Source organism: Hetaerina americana, unplaced genomic scaffold (genome assembly GCF_022747635.1).
Source record: "Hetaerina americana unplaced genomic scaffold, ioHetAmer1.1.p SCAF_4, whole genome shotgun sequence".
Lineage (NCBI taxonomy): Eukaryota > Metazoa > Arthropoda > Insecta > Odonata > Calopterygidae > Hetaerina > Hetaerina americana.
The window spans coordinates 66,222,840-66,244,396 of record NW_027286985.1 but is presented as its reverse complement, the minus strand read 5'-3'; the positions used below and the strand labels follow the sequence as shown (position 1 = coordinate 66,244,396).

At 34.6% G+C, this 21,557-nt stretch overlaps 1 protein-coding gene and 1 long non-coding RNA gene across 2 annotated transcripts; both read left to right on the top strand.

Annotated features, from left to right (window-relative positions):
* The first annotated feature begins 2,209 nt into the window (after positions 1–2,209).
* On the top strand, positions 2,210–2,743 carry LOC139691840 (uncharacterized). The gene is made up of 3 exons (XR_011701694.1): positions 2,210–2,283; positions 2,362–2,469; positions 2,585–2,743. It is a non-coding gene; the product is annotated as an uncharacterized lncRNA (long non-coding RNA).
* Positions 2,744–2,974: 231 nt separating this feature from the next.
* On the top strand, positions 2,975–19,960 carry LOC139692470 (laminin subunit alpha-4-like). The gene is made up of 8 exons (XM_071590685.1): positions 2,975–3,246; positions 8,777–9,024; positions 11,667–11,768; positions 12,300–12,466; positions 12,551–12,793; positions 17,586–17,739; positions 17,860–18,087; positions 19,692–19,960. The coding sequence occupies exons 1-8, from the start codon at positions 2,975–2,977 to the stop codon at positions 19,958–19,960; spliced, it is 1,683 nt and encodes a 560-aa protein (XP_071446786.1).
* The last annotated feature ends 1,597 nt before the right edge of the window (positions 19,961–21,557 follow it).

Sequence of the window (21,557 nt, the reverse complement as noted above, 5' to 3'; positions counted from 1 at the left end):
AAACCACCAAACCGTGGTAATCAATTGGAAGGTTGGTTTGATACATGAGGGAAGAGCTCATCTCATATTAAGCCATGGAATTAAAGAAATCTATAGTGTAAATCACTGCCACACTAAAATTGGGAAATTCTAAAATGAGTTTGATTCACAACCATTGGAATGGAAGTGATGGAAATATAGTAGTTGGATTTGAGGATGTTTGTCACTTTCATAGAGGAGGCTAATAATTTGTTTAAAACCCTAAACAATAAAATACCTTAGTTGCAGGATCTGGATGAAGTTTTTTAATCAAAGAATAATTGTAGAATTTTACAAATTTTGCGGAGAGGTATCAAATTGTTTGTAACCCTAAGAATTAAGGACTCAAGTCAGCCAGCATGGTTTGATTGCTTTCAGTGAAATTTGTTGCACCCTCTGCTGGAGAAATCTACCGTGTGATTGTTAAATTCAAAAGAGCTTTTTCCTCAACTTCTATCCCAGTGAGCTCTGTATGCCATTCTTTACTCTATGACTAAGCCCAATGGCTTATGAAATTCACACATCAGGGTAGAAGAGTCATTTTCTATCCCTGTGCCACCTGTGGTTTCTCAGGAAGATCTGATGCCTGAAACATTCCACAGCTTGTGTCAACAAGAGGGGCGGCCAGAGGCATCACCTTGAATTAAACCTGGGACTTACGAGGGCGATCCCAGAAGTACCCGACCCAGCAAGGAAAACACAAAAATTTTGGAAAAAATTTATTTATTTTTCAACATCATCTCCTTTCAGCTCTATACACTTTTCCCAGTGATTTTCAATAAGTTCGATATCATTAAATGAAGAACACAATGTTTATTTCCACTGTTCTTAATTTACATACAACTAGTTTCAATGCTTAGGCATCATCATCAGGTACAAATTAATCGAGTCGCAGTCATTTATAAACCATTCATGAGGGAGAGGAAGGGGGCGAGAGAGGGGGGGAAGGAGGAGAAAAAAAGTGGGTATATTCTATTGTTTCAGGCTTCACTTCGTGGAAGTATTTAATATCCATACTAAAAAGAAAGACTCGTACTTTTCCACAGATTTTATTATACATTATAATGCGTTTCACCGACTTGCGGCATCATCAGTACCTGATGATGCCGCAAGTCGGTGAAACGCATTGTACCGCGTGTTGAGAGGGGTGTTAAGCATCAGGAAAGGTGCTACCCAATATTTTACTCTTGTAAATGAAGGAGCAGACTCACCCAGAGTAGAATCCAGTTCAGCTTTTATATTGGTTGGGCTGAGGCCTTTCAAATAAAAGTATTGTATCACATAATGCTGACCATTTTTCTCCATTTTCACAAATTCACTGAAAACTTTCAATATTGATGGCTGCCAAACAAATGCTAAACAACATAGCATCTTCAAACTTGAAACATTTGCTTTATAGATTGCGTACCCTCTAATACAGTGATATTTTTCCAACAAATACCTCCATCGCTAGGTCAGGTCGGGTATATCAGGGCCTTCCCAAATATAGGCAGTACCTCAGTGCTCTTTCTACTAGATTACCATGCCATAAAAATCATGCAAAATTAAATAAAACTCTCTCTCAAAAAGTCTTGTATGGTTGGGTGTATACTTGTGCTAATGATGACAAGAAGTCTTTAAAGCTGGGCCAGAAGTCTTCATAGTCGGGCCATTGCATTTAACAGGAAGTAAAATTGCATAGTGTTACTTATCCAACTAAATAAGCAATGGAAAATCTAAAACTATTGTTCAAGTTGATTGCTGTGATGATGAGCTCCACTTCCCTCCGCGCCCAAAGGAAAAACTGCTACCATTGTTTGTCTGTAGTTCTCCAACCTCACAAATCATGAATCTTTGTTGCCGGTAAAGATTTGTGATGCCCAGGGGAGGCAGTTTTAGATGACCAACAGAATCTGGAACTTCTTTGCCATTGAAGTGTGAAAAGGCATTTTCTTCAACAGATATAATTTTACACATTAATATAATGAGCTTTAACTTTAAAAAATGCCTCTCAAAAAAAGGATTCATTACAAATTATTTGTGTCATGAATGATTAATTTTTCTTCCGAATTCAGGGATGAATTAATCATGCTACAACCAGAGACTGGACTAAAATTTGAGGGTGATGGTTATGCTATTCTGAATTGGCCAACATATACCATGAAAGTTGAAAACACAATCCAATTAAGGTTTAAAACAATTGCACAAGATGGCCTATTAATTTTAGTGGAAAAAGAAGGTTCCTTCTTGTCAATTGAGCTCATCAATGGAAAAGTTGTTCATCAAGTATGTATGTTAGCATTAAATCAAGCTGGTGAGTTAAAACTCAGAAGGTCATTGCATACTAATGCTATCATTTTTCAGTTTAATTTAGGCGATGAAGTTGTGACCTTAAAGTCAAAAAATTCATATGATGATGATGTGTGGCATTCTGTAGAGGCAACTCGGAGTAGGAAGTCAGCAGTTCTCAAGGTAACTATTATTTGGATGATAAATTTATTTTTTGCTCCTATAAATACTTTACATTCTTCTATAATTTCCACTATTTCAAAAGCATGTATAAAATGGCAGGAAAATTATTTTACAGGTAGATGAAGAAGATAAAGTGTACGGCAATTCAGCAGGAGAGGCACAATATTTGATAGTTTCTGAATACATATATTTTGGAGGATACCCTGGAGAGCATAATTTGCCCCAAGTCACTCAAAAGAAATTTCATGGTTGCATTGATGGTGTCATAATTGGAAGTACAATAGCTGATTTAAGTCGGAATATAAAAGCTTTTGGAATTATTCCTGGATGTCCCACAGAAGTTTGTCATTTTTTTCCTCAATCTGTTTTGTGAAGTCGTGTATTTGAAAAGTGAGGTTATTTTATTGAAAAGCATTAATTTTTTTGTATCTAATTTACTTCCCAGGTGAGCAATATTGTCTCCTTTGTGAAGAACCATAGTGGATATGTCCGTTGGGCTAAAAAAATGGTAGATGGGTCCTTCCAGTTGAACTTTAGATTTAAATCTAATCAAGAGAGTGCTCTATTATTTTATGCCACGGACCCTAGTCAGATGAATAGCATTTCCTTATCCCTTGTTAATGGAGTCTTGGTCCTGAGTGGACCTCAGGGGAAGATACAGGTTTCATCCTCATCCAAAGCTTCTTTGGATCCCATAAAGTATAATGATGACACATGGCATACTGTAACAGCAACTTATGCATCAAACTTATTGAGCATGGAAATTGATGACTTTAGGTATTTTAAGTGAGTAGTAAATTTATATTTCATATGATACCGTTTAAGTTATACTGATAATATTATATTTATTACTGTCAGTTTCTTTTAGGGATTTGTAATCAAATGAAAACAAAAATTCTATTTGCCAAAAGGCAGTTTACAAGGCTGTACAGTAGCGTGGATCAAACAAAAAACAGTCATTAATTAGAGCATGTTAACAGCACAATGTATGCCTCTGCAGAATACTTGAAACGCATGTTGGTTACAAAAGACATTACAATTAAAAAAATGGTTTTCACCAACAATTACACACATAAATACAATATACTCGCATGTTATTTGCATTAAAATTGATTTGACATTTTTCAAACAAAACCATGGATTTCATTTTAAATTAAGAGGGTAGGCTGAAAACTAATGCACACATGCATGTAGACCACAAACAAAATGACCTTCAGAAGCACTCCTAGTAGCATTTGGAAGTAACATTCCCCCTTAACAGACATGAGCAGGTTTGAGGTTGTTACATTCATCCAGTGTACTTTGAGAAGCGGAAGTATGGAGACATGATCTATTGCTATGTCAACACGAGTTAAACAGTGTGACCTAAATAGTGACTCCTACTGAGATTCTACTCCTATGGTAGTAAAATTTCATGGTTGCGAGCCTGGAAAAGCCATAATTGTTGATGAAACTTTATTTTGACTTTGTTTTGGGATGCTCACCAAGTGTTTGAGATCGATTTTCTGGATTGAGGGGCAATGGTAAATTCTTCCAACTATATGCAGACTCTAAAACACCTTAGACGTCGAGTTTGTTGTGTTTGAAGGCAGCCTGGTGCCAATCCACACACCTCACACCACACACAAGTGTCCACATACCTCATGCACAACTGGAGAGGCTCTGCGAAACCTGAAATTTGAACCGATTCCACACCTTGCTTATTCCCCCGATCTTGCGCCTAGCGATTTTTATTTTTTTCCTCAACTCAAGAGACACCTCAAGGGTAATCATTACACCTGGGACGATGAGGTGAAGGCAGCTGTCAAAAACAGCACGGTGTTTAACTCGCGTTGGTATAGCACTAGAATACTTCACCTTACTTCCAGTTCTCAAAATACACTGGATGAATGTAATGTCCTCAAACCTGGGCATGCATGTTGAGGGGGAATTTTTCTTCTACATGCCACCAGGAGTGCTTCTAAAGGTAATTTTGTTTGTGGTCTACAAGAATGTGTGCATTAGTTTTCAGCCTGCCCTTAGACAAATATTGAAATGATTTAAATGCTACATTTAGATGACACCACACTTCCTTACTAGAGCATGTTTTTGTTAACATATTGAAAAAGCACATGAATTAGTTACTTCTGAAGACTTCTTTGGTGGATTTCAGTAATGTCTGGTAGCGATCAATATAGTTAGAGGTTATCGAAAATGATACTAGAGTAAGGAAAAAAACTCAGCTGCTACATGCAAATTATTATGGACCTCCATGTTGCATTCAATATAAGTAACAGTGCTATGCTAGAGCTCAAATCCTTGTGGATATGCATATTATGGGGGCTATTATGAGCAACTCACTACCTGTAGAAAAACTCTGGCAATGCAGTCATTCTGTCCAATGCAAAAGCAATAATGAATAAGTTTTGGGTAGTTTCATGTCACATCAAGGGGTCATAACTATGCCATAATGAACTTCCATTCCTTTGAAACTCCACCTGGCTATATTTTCAAAAAACCAGAAGTTTGTTTACATTGGCAGTCTTCTGCTAGCATATTATAAAGTTTACGTTTGAGGGAAGATGTCTGCTAAATTCTATTTTTTGCAAAAAATTCAATCAGCACTGCTGCAGTCAAGAGTTCTGATTGTGTTCAGGTGAACTTCAAGTGACAATATTGTTTCTCCACAAATATCTCATAATAACTACTCCGGAATGATCTATTTCATCAGATGATTTCATTGATTTGCATAGTTGAAACTTATAAGGTGATTTTATGCAGCTTGTACAATTGCACCCCTACTTATGAATAGCTCAACATATGAACTTATTTCCTAGTCTGTTTTGGTATTTAGATATGAACTTAGATATGAACAGGTTACTTGATGAAAGCAACAGTATTGGAAAATTTGTTCAACAAGAGATACTACCAATAATGCCATTGAGTGCACTGTGCATACTATGCATTTCTCACAACACACTTCAATGTTGTTGTTTAATTTTCATATTGTAGCACCTATTCTTGCTCAGTTCTAAACCTTCTCTATAGTAATGATGGTTGTTACTTTGTGTGTATCTAATGAGCAACAAATTCACTTAAAATTTTAGTTGTTTTTTCATACCAAAGTGATAAAAAGAATACTGATTTTCAATTTCCATTGAAATTACTCTGAAGTCAACTAACAAGTACAAAACGCTTCATTAATTTCACCATGCCCTGAATACACCCTATCCTGATAGATGTCTCTCATCAAAGTAGTAATTTTAATTTATAACAGGAATGAAATACATTAAATTGCCATGTGCTTGCCCTAAAATAATCACTTCTTGAAAGTTTGGGAATAGTTCCATGGTTTTTCCATTCGGAAATAGGCTTCTACTGAATGACCACTGGAATTTCTTATGGCTTATTTCAAAATATATGCAATTCTTTTCACTAATACTCTGAAAAGAACTGGGACATGAGTTCAATCACTCGATGTTATAGCCTTAAAACTTGTTGATAGCCAAATCTCACTTGGCTAAAATGATTTCATGTGTATATTAAACTGGAAAGTGATTTAGTAAATATGTAGCTTATTCTGTCAAAATGTTAAATAGATAGCATCCAATTCACATGTAATGCAGGTACCTGCAAATATCAGAGTAAGATGACCCAGGATGCAATACAAACAATACTGTCAAACACTTTGTGAATTGGATATTTCTACGTATAAGGGGTACCAATAAATTTGATATTTCCTCTCTTGACTAATAATCTGGGAGTCCACCTCTCACATTGTAATAATGAGGATGGATATGTTTTCATAGATAGCAATAATCATGCATTGCTTTATTATCTGTATCTCTGTAAATAGAAATCCTCCAGAAGTAATATGCACTGCAAGCATTATTAATGTAACAGTACAGAAAAGTCTGAACAATCTTCAACAGAAAGGAGAAGGAAGTTCTAGAGAATGTGCATTGTAATGAAATGCTTAATTTCTGTGCTCCTTTTGTTTCTGTGATTCCTTTACATTCTAAATTATGCTTTTCACCTTAAGTGCTTCTTTGTCTCTGTCATCCATTTTATTTAACTCTCCTCTATTTTAGATCTGGTCCCAGTGCTTTATTATACTTTAACTCAGTGATGGCTTGATCAAATTCTGTTATGATTATGATTGGCCAAGTTTCTTCATTTGGAACTTATTTTAAGATATAATTTTCTATTTGTCCTCAATAGAATTCTTCCCTATATTCTTGTCATCTCAATGCTAACCACTCTTAAGCTATTATTACTTCTCCAGTGTTCTTCATCAAAATATGTTAAGATTTTTTGTTTATAAGGAATTACCTTCACATTTCTAAGCAATTTTTTCACGGTTTCTATAAGTCACATATTTCTTCAAATCGTAACATTCATCCTTAAACAATTCTTCTATTAGTTTCAAAGTTTTTTTATTAAATAAATTTAGTATTCTTTCATTCTTGCCCGCGCCACTTTGTATAATTATTGCTCTTTCCCCTTTTTCTTTCTAACTCAATATTTCTGCAACTTTGTCAATGTCAATTTGTTTTCATTTTTATCTCCACCATTATTTTTCTTTAACATAGACTTTCTTTTTCTTTAAGATTCTTGTGACCATTTTTGTTAAAATGTAAGCTTTGAAAAAATTTATGAACAATAGTAATGACTGATATTTAACACTATTGTTCAATATACAATTTATTCCTCAAATTTGAATTCTTTAGTTGACATTTCCAATACTATGATACCAAAACTTTCTAATTAGGAGCTATTAAAAGAGGTGTAGATCCATTCCAAATTGGTCTCTCCTTGAGATATTATATGCTTAAAGTATACCTTCAGCATTGGTGAAAAAACACACAGTGCAGCCTTGCTAAGCGAGAACCTCCCACAGCGATTAATTCGCATAACAAGCCAAAATATTGGCCCCAGAAATGAATCGCTTTATGAGCGACTTTTCGCATCACGAATGACGAGGAGAGTGAAATTCCCAAATTACGCGCATGCTACTGCAGTTAGTCTCTAGCACTAGTATCCGCTATTATCATAGTGTTGCTAGAGGTCGCACATTTTTCCAAACCTGTGTTCAAACATATTATTAGTGATTTTTTTGATCAAAGTTCAATACTACATGTATGTTGTGCATAGTTTTAAAATAGGCGACGAAGAAAAATCCGTAAGAAGAAAACCATAAGAGAACAAAAATAAAATACAGAGGAAATGAAAAGTAAATCAAATGAAAATCGGGAATAAGGTGTGAGCGCGGATGACCTAGTGCACACCTAGTTCGGCATCGGCGATTGGCCTTTTCTTCAGAATAGGGACAAGACTTCGGAGATAGATGCTTCAAATAACAAGAGTAACTACGCAACGGTTACTTAATCGTTGCTTCTAATACGCACGAACGAAAATCAATTGCAATGCGACATCATTAACGACAATATAATTCGTGAGAAGGGGAAAGTGATTTCCGCGGACCGTGTTTTAAAAGATGTCAGGATCATCAACGGCCAAACGAGTATGTAAGAGAAGTCGCGCGTGATTCGAACAGCTAACGAGAATAACCGTCATCCCCGGCGTTGTGAAGAAGCTAACTCTAAGACAAAGGCAGCGGAGAATTTCATCGGTGACTTCAAAAAGCTCGGATCATTGAAAGGCAGTCTCTCGCTGCTATTTTGTACAAATACGAGCGGCGATTTCAAAATCAAACCCCTGGTTGTTTGCCATTCAGAAACTCCACGAGCCTTCAAGAAATGATGTCCAAAACAGCCGGCTAAATGAGATGTGGAGGTCACGGAAAACTTTTGCATCGTACCATGTGTACGAGGCATCGCCCTTATAAGGCAGTGGCGATGTATGCCATAAATTTATTTAAAAATCATTCTCGGTTGCATTTTTACAAAATTTTGAAGCGTCGGCTAAAACAAATGTCTGCATCCTGCTTTCTTTGGTAAAAAAAGGAATTTGGTACGTATCATAAATAATATATAATTTAATTAGATTATTTTTTGCTTGTACAAATTGAGTTCACATTTCCGGTTGCTTCATTCCGCAACGGAAGAATGTGACCCATGATCCTAAAATGTGTATTCATAATTTTCTTCAAATGAACCTTGTACATAATTACTTTTTTCGCCATGGAACGCATTATACATTAATGTATATGCAAAAAGTTGTTTCTCTAATCGAATGTTTCGCTTTACGAGAAAGATCGCGGAACGGCTTATGCTCGTGTTATGAGGCTCCACGGTACTAGTATATTTCCCATTATTGGCTTCTCATTAACATATGATTTAAATTAATATTTTCAAATATTTTTTAGGTCAAGTAAGAGAGGACCTAGTCGGATATTTGGTCATGGAGATCAAATCCTTTCTGTTTACTTTGGAGGAGTACCTGATGGCTTTAATATTAAAGGGAGTCATGTCAACAGTAATATTCCATTCATCGGATGCATGGGAGATGCAACGTTTGGTTCAGATGTGATCAACTTTGCAAATGCTTCAAAAAGCTACAACATTATTTTGGGGAAATGTGTGACAAATGGAAGCATCTTTGTCAAACAACCAGGTAATGAATAATAACTTTTTTATTTATTTCTCCTTATTAGGGTGGACTGGAAAAAAAAACAATTTCTTTGGTTTTGAAATCTTTTCTCCCTAAGATATGGCCATAATGCAGCTGCATATTGATAAGGTTCATTTAAAAGTATTGCATTTTTTTTAATCTCAATTTCCCTTAATAAATGCAATTTGTTTTTGATGTATTCAGGGTGAAATAATTTCAGAGATAATGTAAATACAAGCAACATGTTAACCTTAAATCAATATGCTAATTTTTCATTAAATTTACCTTATACCTAATTTATCACTATATTTATCTAATTGCATAAAATGTGCACACATTTTCATTCATGCATTTGGTGAGTCATATCAGTCTTCTAACTGAAATGCAAGGATAATGGAAAAAGAGTTCACAACTCAGACCCATTCCAATTGTATTACTTGTCTTCCAAGTGCAAGGGTTTTCTTCTTCTCCTGCCATTTCTATCTCATTCAGTAGATTAGGTAGGCAAAGGGTCTTGCTTCCAAAAGGGTTCTCTGAGATATGATTGAAGCAAAATGAGTCTAACGAAGTCCATGAGGTAGAGCTTCATATAACTCAAATGGCAAAAGATGGTCACAAAAACATCTGACCCTAGGGAGGTAGCTATTTGAGTGATGGTGACATGCTAAAAGTACTACTGGGGAGGGTAACTGGCACTCTGCAGTTCCGACAACTTTTCTCTAGTTCTGAAGTACCTCACTGAGCTCAGAGCTCCTTAGAGATCACAATCAAATAACTACCAAGATTGTCCAGAAACTGAGTCAGCAATTTTTTATTAGGGTTTCCCATGTTTCCATTACCAAGGGTGTACAGTGGAGAGCAGCAAATATATTTGTCTGAAGTAAAAATCCTACCCTTTTCTAGTGTCTGACAATGAATTATAAAATCACATTTCACAATAATAACTCAATATGACAAAAAGCCGACTATTATGACATAGATACTGGTTTAAGAGTGTACAATCCCTCTTCTGTAACATGATGTTGGGTTTACCACAGAAAATAATGCCATTATTTTTTAAGTATGCACGAAAAAATTCACTCCCTTGGACTAAAACCTTGATGTGGTGGAAGGGCATTTCTTGTAGGGTCACTCATGCCAGATAGGTCAAATGGTAGTCAGTAGTCAGAGTAGCATTTGTTCCTCAGTGAGATGGCTGCAAAGACCCCAGTGGGGTTGCCATTTGATTGATGGTGCTACATTAAAAATACTATTGAGGAAGGAAAGAGGAAACCATCTCAGTCATGTTCCTGTGAAAAAATGGACAACAACAAAGAGAAAATGAATCCTGAAGATGACAGGCCCACTGGGTCGTGTGTTTTATGGAGCAGCGGGGGAGGCAAGCCGTCCATGATCATCATCCCATGAAAATCTTGCACAACTAAGCAGAAAGCAAAGAGGAATGCAAGGATTGGTATTCAGATATGGAATGTTAAGATGATGATACAGACAGGGAAGTTGGAAAACATTATGAGAATAATGGAGAAAGAATGTCCAGATATGTTAGCTTGCATGAAGTGAGATGGGGAGATAGTGGGTGTATGAAGTGCTCAAAAAATGTCCAGCTCTCTCTCTGTATCAGTCCACACTGCAAAAATATCGTCGACATGCCTTTACCAGCAATAAATATATTTCACACTGTCGGAGCACTTTTTGAAAAGGATTTTTTCCAGATCATCCATAAAAAGTTTGGCCAGGAGAAGGGATTAAGGTGAGCCCATTGCCAATCCTTCCGTTCGCTGGTAGTATTCCCCATTGAATTGAAAATAGTTTTGCTCCACATAACTTCAGTAGGGACACAAAATCTTTTAGAAATGGGGGTTGAGCACATAAATGCTTTAGCGCTTTCTCAGCCACATTCACTGCTTCAGAAATGCAAACACTGGTGAAGAGTTTCGTGACATCCATAAATACCAAGATGTGTTTTTAGAGAGGAGTGGGATTATTTTAATCCTTAATTTAAACTTTAATCAATGTGTAAACTTTCTCATGTTCAAAATGCTTGATTCATTTTAATCCATATGAAACTGATTTCGATTGATATTTTCTAATCACGACTGGTTTTGTGCCATCTTAAATCTAAAATATTTTTGTAAATGTGTATTGATTAGGGTTTAAGCCTGCAAAGTGAAAAACACTATAGTGATATTATATACAAGTACTTAAGTATTCTATTCTTACCTTCTCCATTACAGAATGGGTGGAAATGCTGGCATAACAATGCTGTTTGTGTCCATGGTTAGGTACAATTTCTAAAATTGCAAAACTTTGACAGAATACAGAAAAAAGTAAAAGTTACATGTTAGTTTAAGTCTCATGATGGCAGGTAAATGAACTGATATTTTAATGATTGAAAGAAAATTTGTCTTCATGGAATTTTTCCATTACTTACTCTTCATAAGAATGCCCCGTAAAAATTTCAAGTTCTAGCAATAGGTATAAAGAGTTCCCAGGGGTCTGAGTCAGCCAAATACTTAGAGTATAAAATCACAATTAGAAAACAAGAAGCTGTGTATTTAATAAAAAAAACAATACAAGTAGTCAGATAAAATAAAACTTCAGCGATAATTTAATATTATAATTATTTTTTAAAATTTTATTCACAGTTGTTAAATTAGATGCTCGGTCATCGATTGATGAAGGATGCTCTTTTCCTATGTCATCCATTCCTGATCAAGAATTGGTATCTGTAAATGGCTACAGATTCGGTATGTACTTATTTAATTATTAACACTTAATGGTGGCTATAATTTATAACAAGGAAGAGTCAATTTAATCATTATTTAAATTAATTAATGTTGTAATTTCCCTCACAATTAATTATCCAATCTTGCTTTCTTTGTCAAAGCATCATTTTATTGACACAAATATCTCAAAAACCAAAGGCTTTTTATAGATATTAGTAAAAAAACTGTGGGAGAAAATTCCTTGAAATTTGACGAAAGAGCAGTTAGGGAAGTGATGAAATCATTACTGAGTGGGATGAAAATGCACATGGAAAAATTGCATTTTCATTGAAAATGCAAACTGAAATGTGTAAGCCATAATTATTTACATGAAGTGGAAGTGGGACCTGGAGAAGTGGATGTGCTAATGAAGAAAATATACTACCAAGGAATTTCCTCATGAGAGTCCATGTTTTATCAAAATCAAAACCACAGCATAACTGCTCTTAACTTAAAGGAGTTTAAGTTTGGGTGACCTATAGCTCATAATATAATATTTCATTTTCTCCCTAGGAACAAGGCCTCATAGTCACTTGGTTTTCCTAAAGCCTCCAAATGTATTATCAAACAAATATAAATTTGAGGTGGAATTTAACACAATTGAGGAGGAGGGTATAATATTTTATTTGGCAAGCAATGATCATAAAACATTCCTAGCATTATATTTACACCATGGAAAGGTACTGCTATGTTTCAAAAACTTTTTCAAATTAAGTCTATACTTCTCTTTGAGGTTTTAATTTTCAATTGTTTTGATTTTCCAGCTATACTACAAATTTGGTTGTGAAGATGGTACGAAGAAATTTACTAAAATCTCTACAAAAATGAATGATGGAACCTGGCATAATGTAGCTATATTGAGGCATACAAATAAAGCAAGGATAACGGTTGATCAAAAAAATAAAACTGTTAACTCACAGTGCCCAATTGCTTGGATGAAGATTGTTAGTTCTTACTTCGTAGGTGGAATTCCACAAAGTATGAAAGTGAATGTTATGGAAAACCTGGTAAGTCTGTAAGGATAACTATTCTTAGTTGATTATAGCAATTCAGTTATGAGGTTGTGATCCAATCAGTAATCAGGTAAATAGGTTGGTAGGGGAAGGTATCATATTTAGATTCCATCATGAATTTTTTTGAACCATTCTTGTGAATATCACTTAATTATTTAAATATTTACTGTAAATGCTATCTTGGCGTTTTTTACACTGTTCGACATAAATCAGTGGGTAAAATATGATTATTATTATTACTTTTTATTTGCCCAGAGATCACAATACAAAAATACCAGGTGGGTGGTGTATGTACATGATATAAGGCACGTCAAAGAGGAGCAAAGACACAGGCTCAGTTAAGATAAATAAAAAAAGAAATGATGCTCACAGTTACATAAATGTTTGGTACAAACCCATGAACATTGGCTGTAACATGCACATGCAATATCAAATTCAGAAAAATCATTGATCATTAACATGAATCAGACCATGACCATTGCTAGAAACTAAAAGTATGAACTTACTGGTTGGGAATATTGTTGAGATATTCATCAACCGAGTAAAACATGTTGCGCTGTAGATATCTTTTTAATTTATGCCTGAATGCAGCAGTTCCCTTTGTATCCTTGATACTTTTGGGTAGTTTGTTATATAATCTGATGCCCATTTCATTGGGTCCTAATTTCAATGCTTTAGTTCTTATATTCCCATAATGGATGTCGTTCCTTCCTAGTTCCTCTGGTATAATGATGATGATAGGCAGAGTTAAGAGAATAGTTGCCAATGTTATTTTTTATATATAGAATGAAAAACATAATGTAGATGCAGTGGTAGCAAATTTAATTCATGGAAAATAGGCCTTGATGAAGCATTTTGAGGTTTCCTGGAGATGATTCTAATAGCTTTCTTTTGCATTTTAAAGATGGTTTGAGAATTAGCAGCTGATCCCCATAATATTATACTGTAGGTTATATTTGAATAAATTTCCCCATAGTATAAATTGAGTAGTACACTTTTACTTGTAGTTTCATACAGGTGTCTTAATAAGTAGCAAGTTGAACCGAGTTTATGTTGAAGGGCTTTTACATGCGTATATAGAAATATTTGCACATAGAGAAATACCATGAAATATGCATTCTGTCACATGCTCAATTGATTGGTCATTGATTTTTACCAGCAGATCATCTGACACGTTCTTATTGCGTGTAAAGTATACTATTTTACTTTTATTTACATTTAAGTCTAGAAGGTTGTCTGTACACCACTTGTTCATTGCAAGTGTGACAGACTTTGATTTTTCCACGAGGCTGGGATATGTTTGTGCTGATATTATTATATTAGTGTCATCAGCATACAACACTGGTATTATTCCTTCATAATTCTATCAGCTGTTAGAAAGGTTATTGATGTACATATATCAGAAAAAGGAGTGGCCCAAGGGTTGAGCCTTGTGGAACACCTTTGTTAACTTGGTATGCTTCGGATGAATATTTTGACCTATCAACTCATAACACTACTTTCTGAGTGCGATTATGAATATAGGACTTCATCCAGTTTAAAGGAATTCCTCTAATTCCTATTCTATTGAGTTTAATTAGTAGTCTATTGTGGTTTACACTATCAAAAGCCTTTGACAAGTCAAAAAAAATTCCAAGAGTTTTGCGTTTAGCATCTAATGAATTAAGTATGCTGTCGATTGCCTGACATATGGCAGTTGTGGTAGACTTTCAGATCTAAATACATGCTGAGAATTAGAGAGTGGGAAGTTTTTTTAGAGAGAAGATGCTATTTGCATAAACATGGCTTTTTCGAATATTTAAGCAAATGTATTTTGAATGGCTATTGGTCTGTAGTTGTTCAAATCATTAACACAGCCTTGGTTTTTATATATGGGCTCTACTTTTGATTCTTTTAATTGGAATGGGAAAATCCCTTATATCAAAGATTCATTAATTAAAAATAAAAGGGGTGCTTTTATGGCTTTAAAACAATCATGAACAACTTTACCAGGAATTTCATCAGGGCCAGTGCTGGATTTGTTTCTGAGTGAGGAGACAATAGTTTTTAGATTGGTTTCAGAACAGGGCTTGGCAAACATTGACGATGGTGCATTTGCAAAAAGCACATTGGCTGGAGAAGTAGTTAGGCAAGGAGCTGATACGTAGTATTTTTTAAATTTATTAGCTAGAGATGAATAGCTAATGGCAGTGTTATTTTCAGGGTTACAAAGTTTTGGGAGAGTGAGTTGTGGATTTTTCTTACCTCTACAGTCATTAATTATTTCCCATGCAGTTTTGGACTTATTATTGGAATTAAGTAACTTATTATCATTATAGGTTCTTTTCATGGTAGAAATCAGTTTACGGTAATACTTTTGAAATTCCTTATAGAGTAACATTTGTTCATAATTGTTTGAACTTTTACTGGAGATAGCAAGTTTTTTAAGGATAGTCGAGTAGTAACGGATCTCATCAGTTAGCCATGGCTTACATTTTGTTCTATGAAATATTTTATGATGTGTTGCTGGAAAACACAATTCAAAATTGTGTTTGAAAATTGAGTAAAAGTAATTGAAACCTTCGTCTACTGACTTAAGGTCATAGACATTGTTCCAGTTTTGGGACTGTAGAAGGAGCAGAAAATGCTGCATATTTCCATGAGTGAGAGATCGCCTCGGGAAAGTTTTATCATTTGGACTATCCATTGGTTGGTTAGTATCGATAATTATTTTCACCATGCAATGGTCTGTTATACCTAGGTCACTAACAGTTGTAACTACTTTGTCTTGGTTAAGGTTGGTCACAGCATAATCAATTAGGGTGGCAGATGCGGGAGTGACTCTGGTAGGATTATTGTTAAAACATTCCATGCCGTAAGTTTTGAAATGTTAAAATAGAGCTAATGGAATTTTTATGCCTGTTTAGTGAAATAAAATCATAAATAAGGCAGTCACCAGTTCACAAGACTAAGCATAATTCAAAGAGATTTGTCTATATACCTGAACCTACTGTGAGGAAAACTATGCTGGATCTAATTCTTTTGAGAAGTTGCCCTCAGTGTTAAAAATATTTTGTAACTTATGAAAAAAATACCAAAATACTTCGGAAAACTGTTTTTATTCTGCAAGTGAATTTTTAATTGCATAAGTATTGAGGCAACATTTTTTGTCATGACAAGATACTCAGCCTGTCATGTACTGTAAGGGAAGTACCGGGATGAATTAAAAAATATTATAATTATCATCTTCCTCTAAGTTCAAGTTTCGCCTTCCTATGAATTGATGCCTTGGATGGTTCCAAAAAGAAAAGTACAATACCTTTGGAGACTCATCTTTAATTTTGTTCCTTTTCATTTTAGAATAATATATGGAAATTCGACCAAATAAACCAATAGCAATAATAGAGTATCATGAAATTTCCCACAGCCCTTTTAGCTAGAACATGGGCTGCCAGTGTGTAAAAGTTATAGAAAATGGTGAAAGAATTGCATATGAACCATGATGTTCACATACATATTTTGAACATTTTTATTTTACTTACTGTGCTAATATATATTTGATGTAATGTAATTCTAAAAAACAATTAATTCTGTGATGATATTTTGCCTTTTAACTGAGTAATAAATTGTTTTCTTTTGAAGCTGGTACAAAGGGTGGTGGGCAGCATGCACTTCCTTTTTCTGTAGGTTAACCCTAAACACTAATTAATTAGCCAACAAGGAACCATAGGGAGCAAGAAATAGGGTATGCAATTGGTTAGAAGAAATAATTTTGGGTGTTCTTGGAAGGAAACATTTGATAGTGATGGGGTTGGAACATGATAATAGATGAAGGAAGAGATGGTCGTGAGGTAGGGAACTATGGGTTAGGAGCAAGGAATGACACCAGGGAGAAAGGAGATGAGTTATGCACCAGCCATGGTTTAATCAAAATGAATAGTTAGTCCAAATACGATAGGTGTATGTAGACATGGAAAATGCTTGGGGATTCTGAAATATATCGATTAGAATATATCATGGTCAGGCACAGATTTAGGATCAGTGTGATTAATTTGCAGTTTCCCAGTGTGTGTGTCAGTGTATATGCATGTGGGTGTATGTATCTATGTATGTATATATATATATACACATATACATACACATATATACACACACACACACACATATATATATATATATATATAAATATAAACCATAAACACAGTAATCAACCCGAAGGTCGGTTTAGTAGGTGATGGTAGAGATCACCCAGTACCTTAGACCAATATGGCGGTGTGAAGACCTGGTACCTAAAAAATCATATATAATCAAATATATATATATATTTGATTATATATGATTTTTTGGGTACCAGGTCTTCCTCGGAAACCATAACCGGCACAGGGAAAGGACCTGGCCCCCCTACCCTGATGTGTGAATTTTCGCACGCCGTATAGGGCTTAGTACTGAGTGATCTCTACCATCACCAATCAAACCGACCTTTGGGTTGATTACTGTGTTTATATATATATATATATATGTATATATATATAATTTAAATGGAGAAGCAAGATAGCATTATTTGTTGCAATGTTTATCAACTATTTGTTTGTGGATAATGCATTTCATCAGATTTTTTATCATTATTTTTACAATTCCTACTACCAATTTTAGTTTACTTGGCTTACGTTTTCAATAAATAATTTGATAATATGATAAAAAATGTAGTAAAGTATGAAAAAAAATGGCATAATTTCCGAATACCTTCCCAAGGGGCTTTCCAATATGTATTTATATTCTTTAAATGTTCTTTTTATTTATAATATAGGGATTGAATAAAAGTTTCTCAGGTTGTTTACGGAACCCAAAAGACTCTCCGCTTGGTGTTCTTCAACCTGATGTTGCACATTCTGTGATTCCATGTTCTGAACAAGTGGAGAAAGGTGTTTTCTTTTCAGCAGATGGTGGTCATGTCATAATTGGTAAGAAAGTTAATCCTCTCTCTATATTTATACACAAACGCTGCTGTTCTTTACAAGTCTGGATTGACATCTGGACATGAAGTTATCTACTCCTAATGACAACTATGTATTTTTCATCAGATGATAACTTTGCGGTTGGAACCCAAATTATTATTGGCATGGAGATAAAGCCACGGTCACTTAGTGGAGTTCTTATGTCTGTCCATGGAAAAAAGGACTATTTGGTACTGCAAATGTACAAAGGAGCAGTGTTATTTAACGTTGAGAATGGAAAGGGCAATATATTTACTGAATACAGGCCAACCAACCAGTCTTTCCTGTGCAATGGGGAATGGCATAAGATTATAGGCAAGTATCAGAGTCACTCTCCCTTCCCAATATTGATTCAAGATTATGGACATGAATCTATTTTTCACTCCATAAATTTGTAGGTTAAGCATGTTAAGTTTCATTCTACTTAAATAATTGCAGGATTTTTTTGTCTAGTTGCCAAGAGATTATGTAATGCTGTCATGGCATGATTTTTACTAAATGCATTTCATAAAGAATTAGATAGAATATACAGTCAAATTTAGATAATACCAAAGCATTTAGATATAATTTCTTTGTGGCTAATTTCTACCTTTTTATAGAGTCAAATTTTTCATAATTTAATTCCTGCAAAAACAAATTTCAATACAGCCATCTTTATTACATCATGTTTCTGCATTGCTTACTACTTGTGTGCTGTATCCCTAGTTTCTGGCTATTGAGATATTGGTTACTAATTAGGTATTAGTTTTATTTTCAGGGCACTGCATTTATTAAGATTTAATAGGAGTACAATGAATTTTATAACTTTCCAAAATATGGAAATATAATGGAGTATACATAAAATTGCCAGGGAGGATGTAAACATTTCCAGAAATCTACTCTTTATTGCTGAGGAGACTTGTTTAGATGAAAATTTTTGACTATCATATTTCATCAGTTTTGCTGTATCACATGATACAAAAAAACTTTCTCTCAGCCATGGACTGTTCAGATCAACCTCAATATATACACTTAAGAGATTTAGCTTAACAACAGTCCTAACAATAGACATCTTGATTACTATCTTCTTGATGGATACCTTGCTATCACAGCAATGGACATCTTAGCTATCTCGACAATTAAAGTCTTAGCTGCCTCAACAATTAAGAGTTATAACAATAATGGCAACAGATCAATCCACTACAGAGCTTTGAAAGAGGGAGGATATTTAGAAGACCCAATTATCATCATGTGTAAAATCGCTCTTGTTAGGTGGAAATCCAACAGCCAGGTGCCACTGACCTATTCCACAAATCCTATCTATGAACTGTTTAATTCTTACCCTCTTCTTTTACTTATTAAATTTGGAAGAAATAACTCCCCTTTCTTGGCATAACCTTTCCATAAACTAGTTTCAATTTCTTTAAATTGCTCTCTCCTTCTGTTTTCAACACATCCAACCTCAAATAACTGTACTCCTTCCTGAAAAAGGAATGTTGTTGCTTACTTTATTTTAGAAAAAAGATCTGAAATCTTGAACATTTCATTCTTAAACAAAGAGATCAGCAGGAAAAACAATGTAGTGTTGAAACATAAAAGGCAAGTGCTTATAAACCTTTGAGTGTAGTCACCTCTCAGAGGATGACTATCTCTCAAAGAAGTTTATTAATGCTTTTGCATACAGCTAAGAATTCTCTCAGGATCATCAATCGAAGGATGGAAAGCAGGTCAAATGATTACATAGGGGATTCATGATTTGGGTTCAGAAAGAGAGGTACACGGAATACAATCAGGATGTATTTGTGTATTTTATAGATTTTGAAGTGTTCAATAGGATGCATACGGTAGAAAAATGAATGCATTGCAGAAAGTAAGTGATTGGAGAGACGGAAACCACCACCAATGTGTGTATTTTTTAACACTCATTTTTATCTTTTCAGCCATAAAAAACAAGAATATGATTTCACTATCCGTTGACTCCAGCGAGATGACCGTAGTGAATGGACCTGTAGATGCACGATCTACAGACACACATGATCCTTTATACGTTGGGGGTCATGCCATCATGCATGTCAGGAAAATTGGTTTGAAGCCAAGAAGACAGTTTGTTGGATGTATCCGCAACATATCTATAAATTCAAAATCAATAAATATGGCTGACACCAAACCAGTTGGAAATGTGATGATGGGAGTATGTCCCACAATATGAACATCCTAGAGCATCTATCCTAGCTGCCAGAATATAAAGAAATCAAGATTGATGGAATCATAGTGCCTTGAATACAACAGATCTCCAACATTTTCTTCTATATTATAGCAGTAAACTTATTTTTTATCTTGCTCATCATCCTCAATGTTCTATGGAGAATTATTTGGGAGGAAAAAGTATGCAGTATTTCATTAACCAAGTCATAAGATAACCATATTTATAATTTTAACTCTAGTTCTTATGTAAAAGTTGCTTTTTGTAAGATCATAATTTTGCACTGTATTTTAAAATAGGCTGCATAAATTTATAAATAATAAACAATCAATGAAAAAATGTGCACAATACACACTTCTAAATTAATATTTTATGTTAACAAAATAATTTTTACTGTAAGTCACAACATTCTGTACTCAGGTGAAACTATACCATATAACTATTGATACAGTGATGGTTGATTTTGACAACCAACTGATGTGAAATACTAACATCTCACAGTTCAATTGGTTTTCCATTATTGTCCTTCAGACTAAATTTCTTCCCCAGGTAAGTGAGAGTAAGTATATTAAATACTGATGAATATTTCTTCATTTGAAGAAATTTGCACTCTCCTGAGGACAGGAAATTCAATTCATAAGTGACTGTATAAACTGCAATTATACACTGATATGAATATTCTGAATTTATGCAAGTAGATATCAACTGAGGAATGGTTAAAAAAAAACTTTGTAGACTTCACCAACTTGAATGCAGTACGATTGGTTTCATGACATTTTGAGATGTTTGCTTGATCGCAGAATATACATGGACTACCTTGAAGACATATAATAAATCCATTCACAAAGGGAAGTCTTGCATGACTGAATGTCAACCAATATACATACATACTGGGAATAAATCAAACATTTCAGAATTCATGGAATTCTGTATTTTTCTGATTAGTTTGCTTTGAAAACAGCATGATTTTGCTAGACTAAGCAATTTCAAAGACCAAATTTCCATTAAAATGAAGTTACTGTGATGATAAACCGAAAGAAGCTGGTACCCTTGCGCTTGGCTAACAGTTTGAATTTCCCTTGTATATTAGGTGATTAAGCAACACACTATTAGCTGACTTCATAGTTGGGAGAGGATGGGTCATCTGCTTAATTCCACCCACTTTTAGCCAGAGGATTTTTTTCTTAGCAAATGAGCAAATATAAATCTATTTGGTACGAGCTCTCATGGACCCCATGGAAAGTAAAGATGTGGGTGCATGTGTGTATTAAATCACAAGCAGTCAGGGGCCAATATATATTTAATAAATTCTGTAATTTTTATTTCGCTATCAATGACATCATTAAGTAAAACAGAATTTTTCTGTGAGTGAGTGGCAGTTTATAGCACCATTCTTCTTTTAAATGTTGGTGTTACCACCTTGACACATGATTAGGCATCAGTGTATATAACAACCATGGCTTTTGTAATATGAGTAGAAATGGCAACCTTTGTAGTTATTTACAAGGTTAATGGAGAATCATTAAGATATTATTAAATGATCACTGAATAAATAAACTTGGTATTTTTTCACACAAAAAACTTAAGGGTAATACTACCGATG

What these genes read in the sequence shown, in the direction of transcription:
- LOC139692470 (XM_071590685.1), top strand. Translation starts at nt 2,975, where the DNA reads ATGGTAGATGGGTCCTTCCAGTTGAACTTTAGATTTAAATCTAATCAA. An exon ending in CATCTTTGTCAAACAACCAG is followed by an intron (nt 9,025 to 11,666) that starts GTAATGAATAAT and finishes TTTTATTCACAG; the next exon opens with TTGTTAAATTAGATGCTCGG. An exon ending in TGAATGTTATGGAAAACCTG is followed by an intron (nt 12,794 to 17,585) that starts GTAAGTCTGTAA and finishes TTTATAATATAG; the next exon opens with GGATTGAATAAAAGTTTCTC.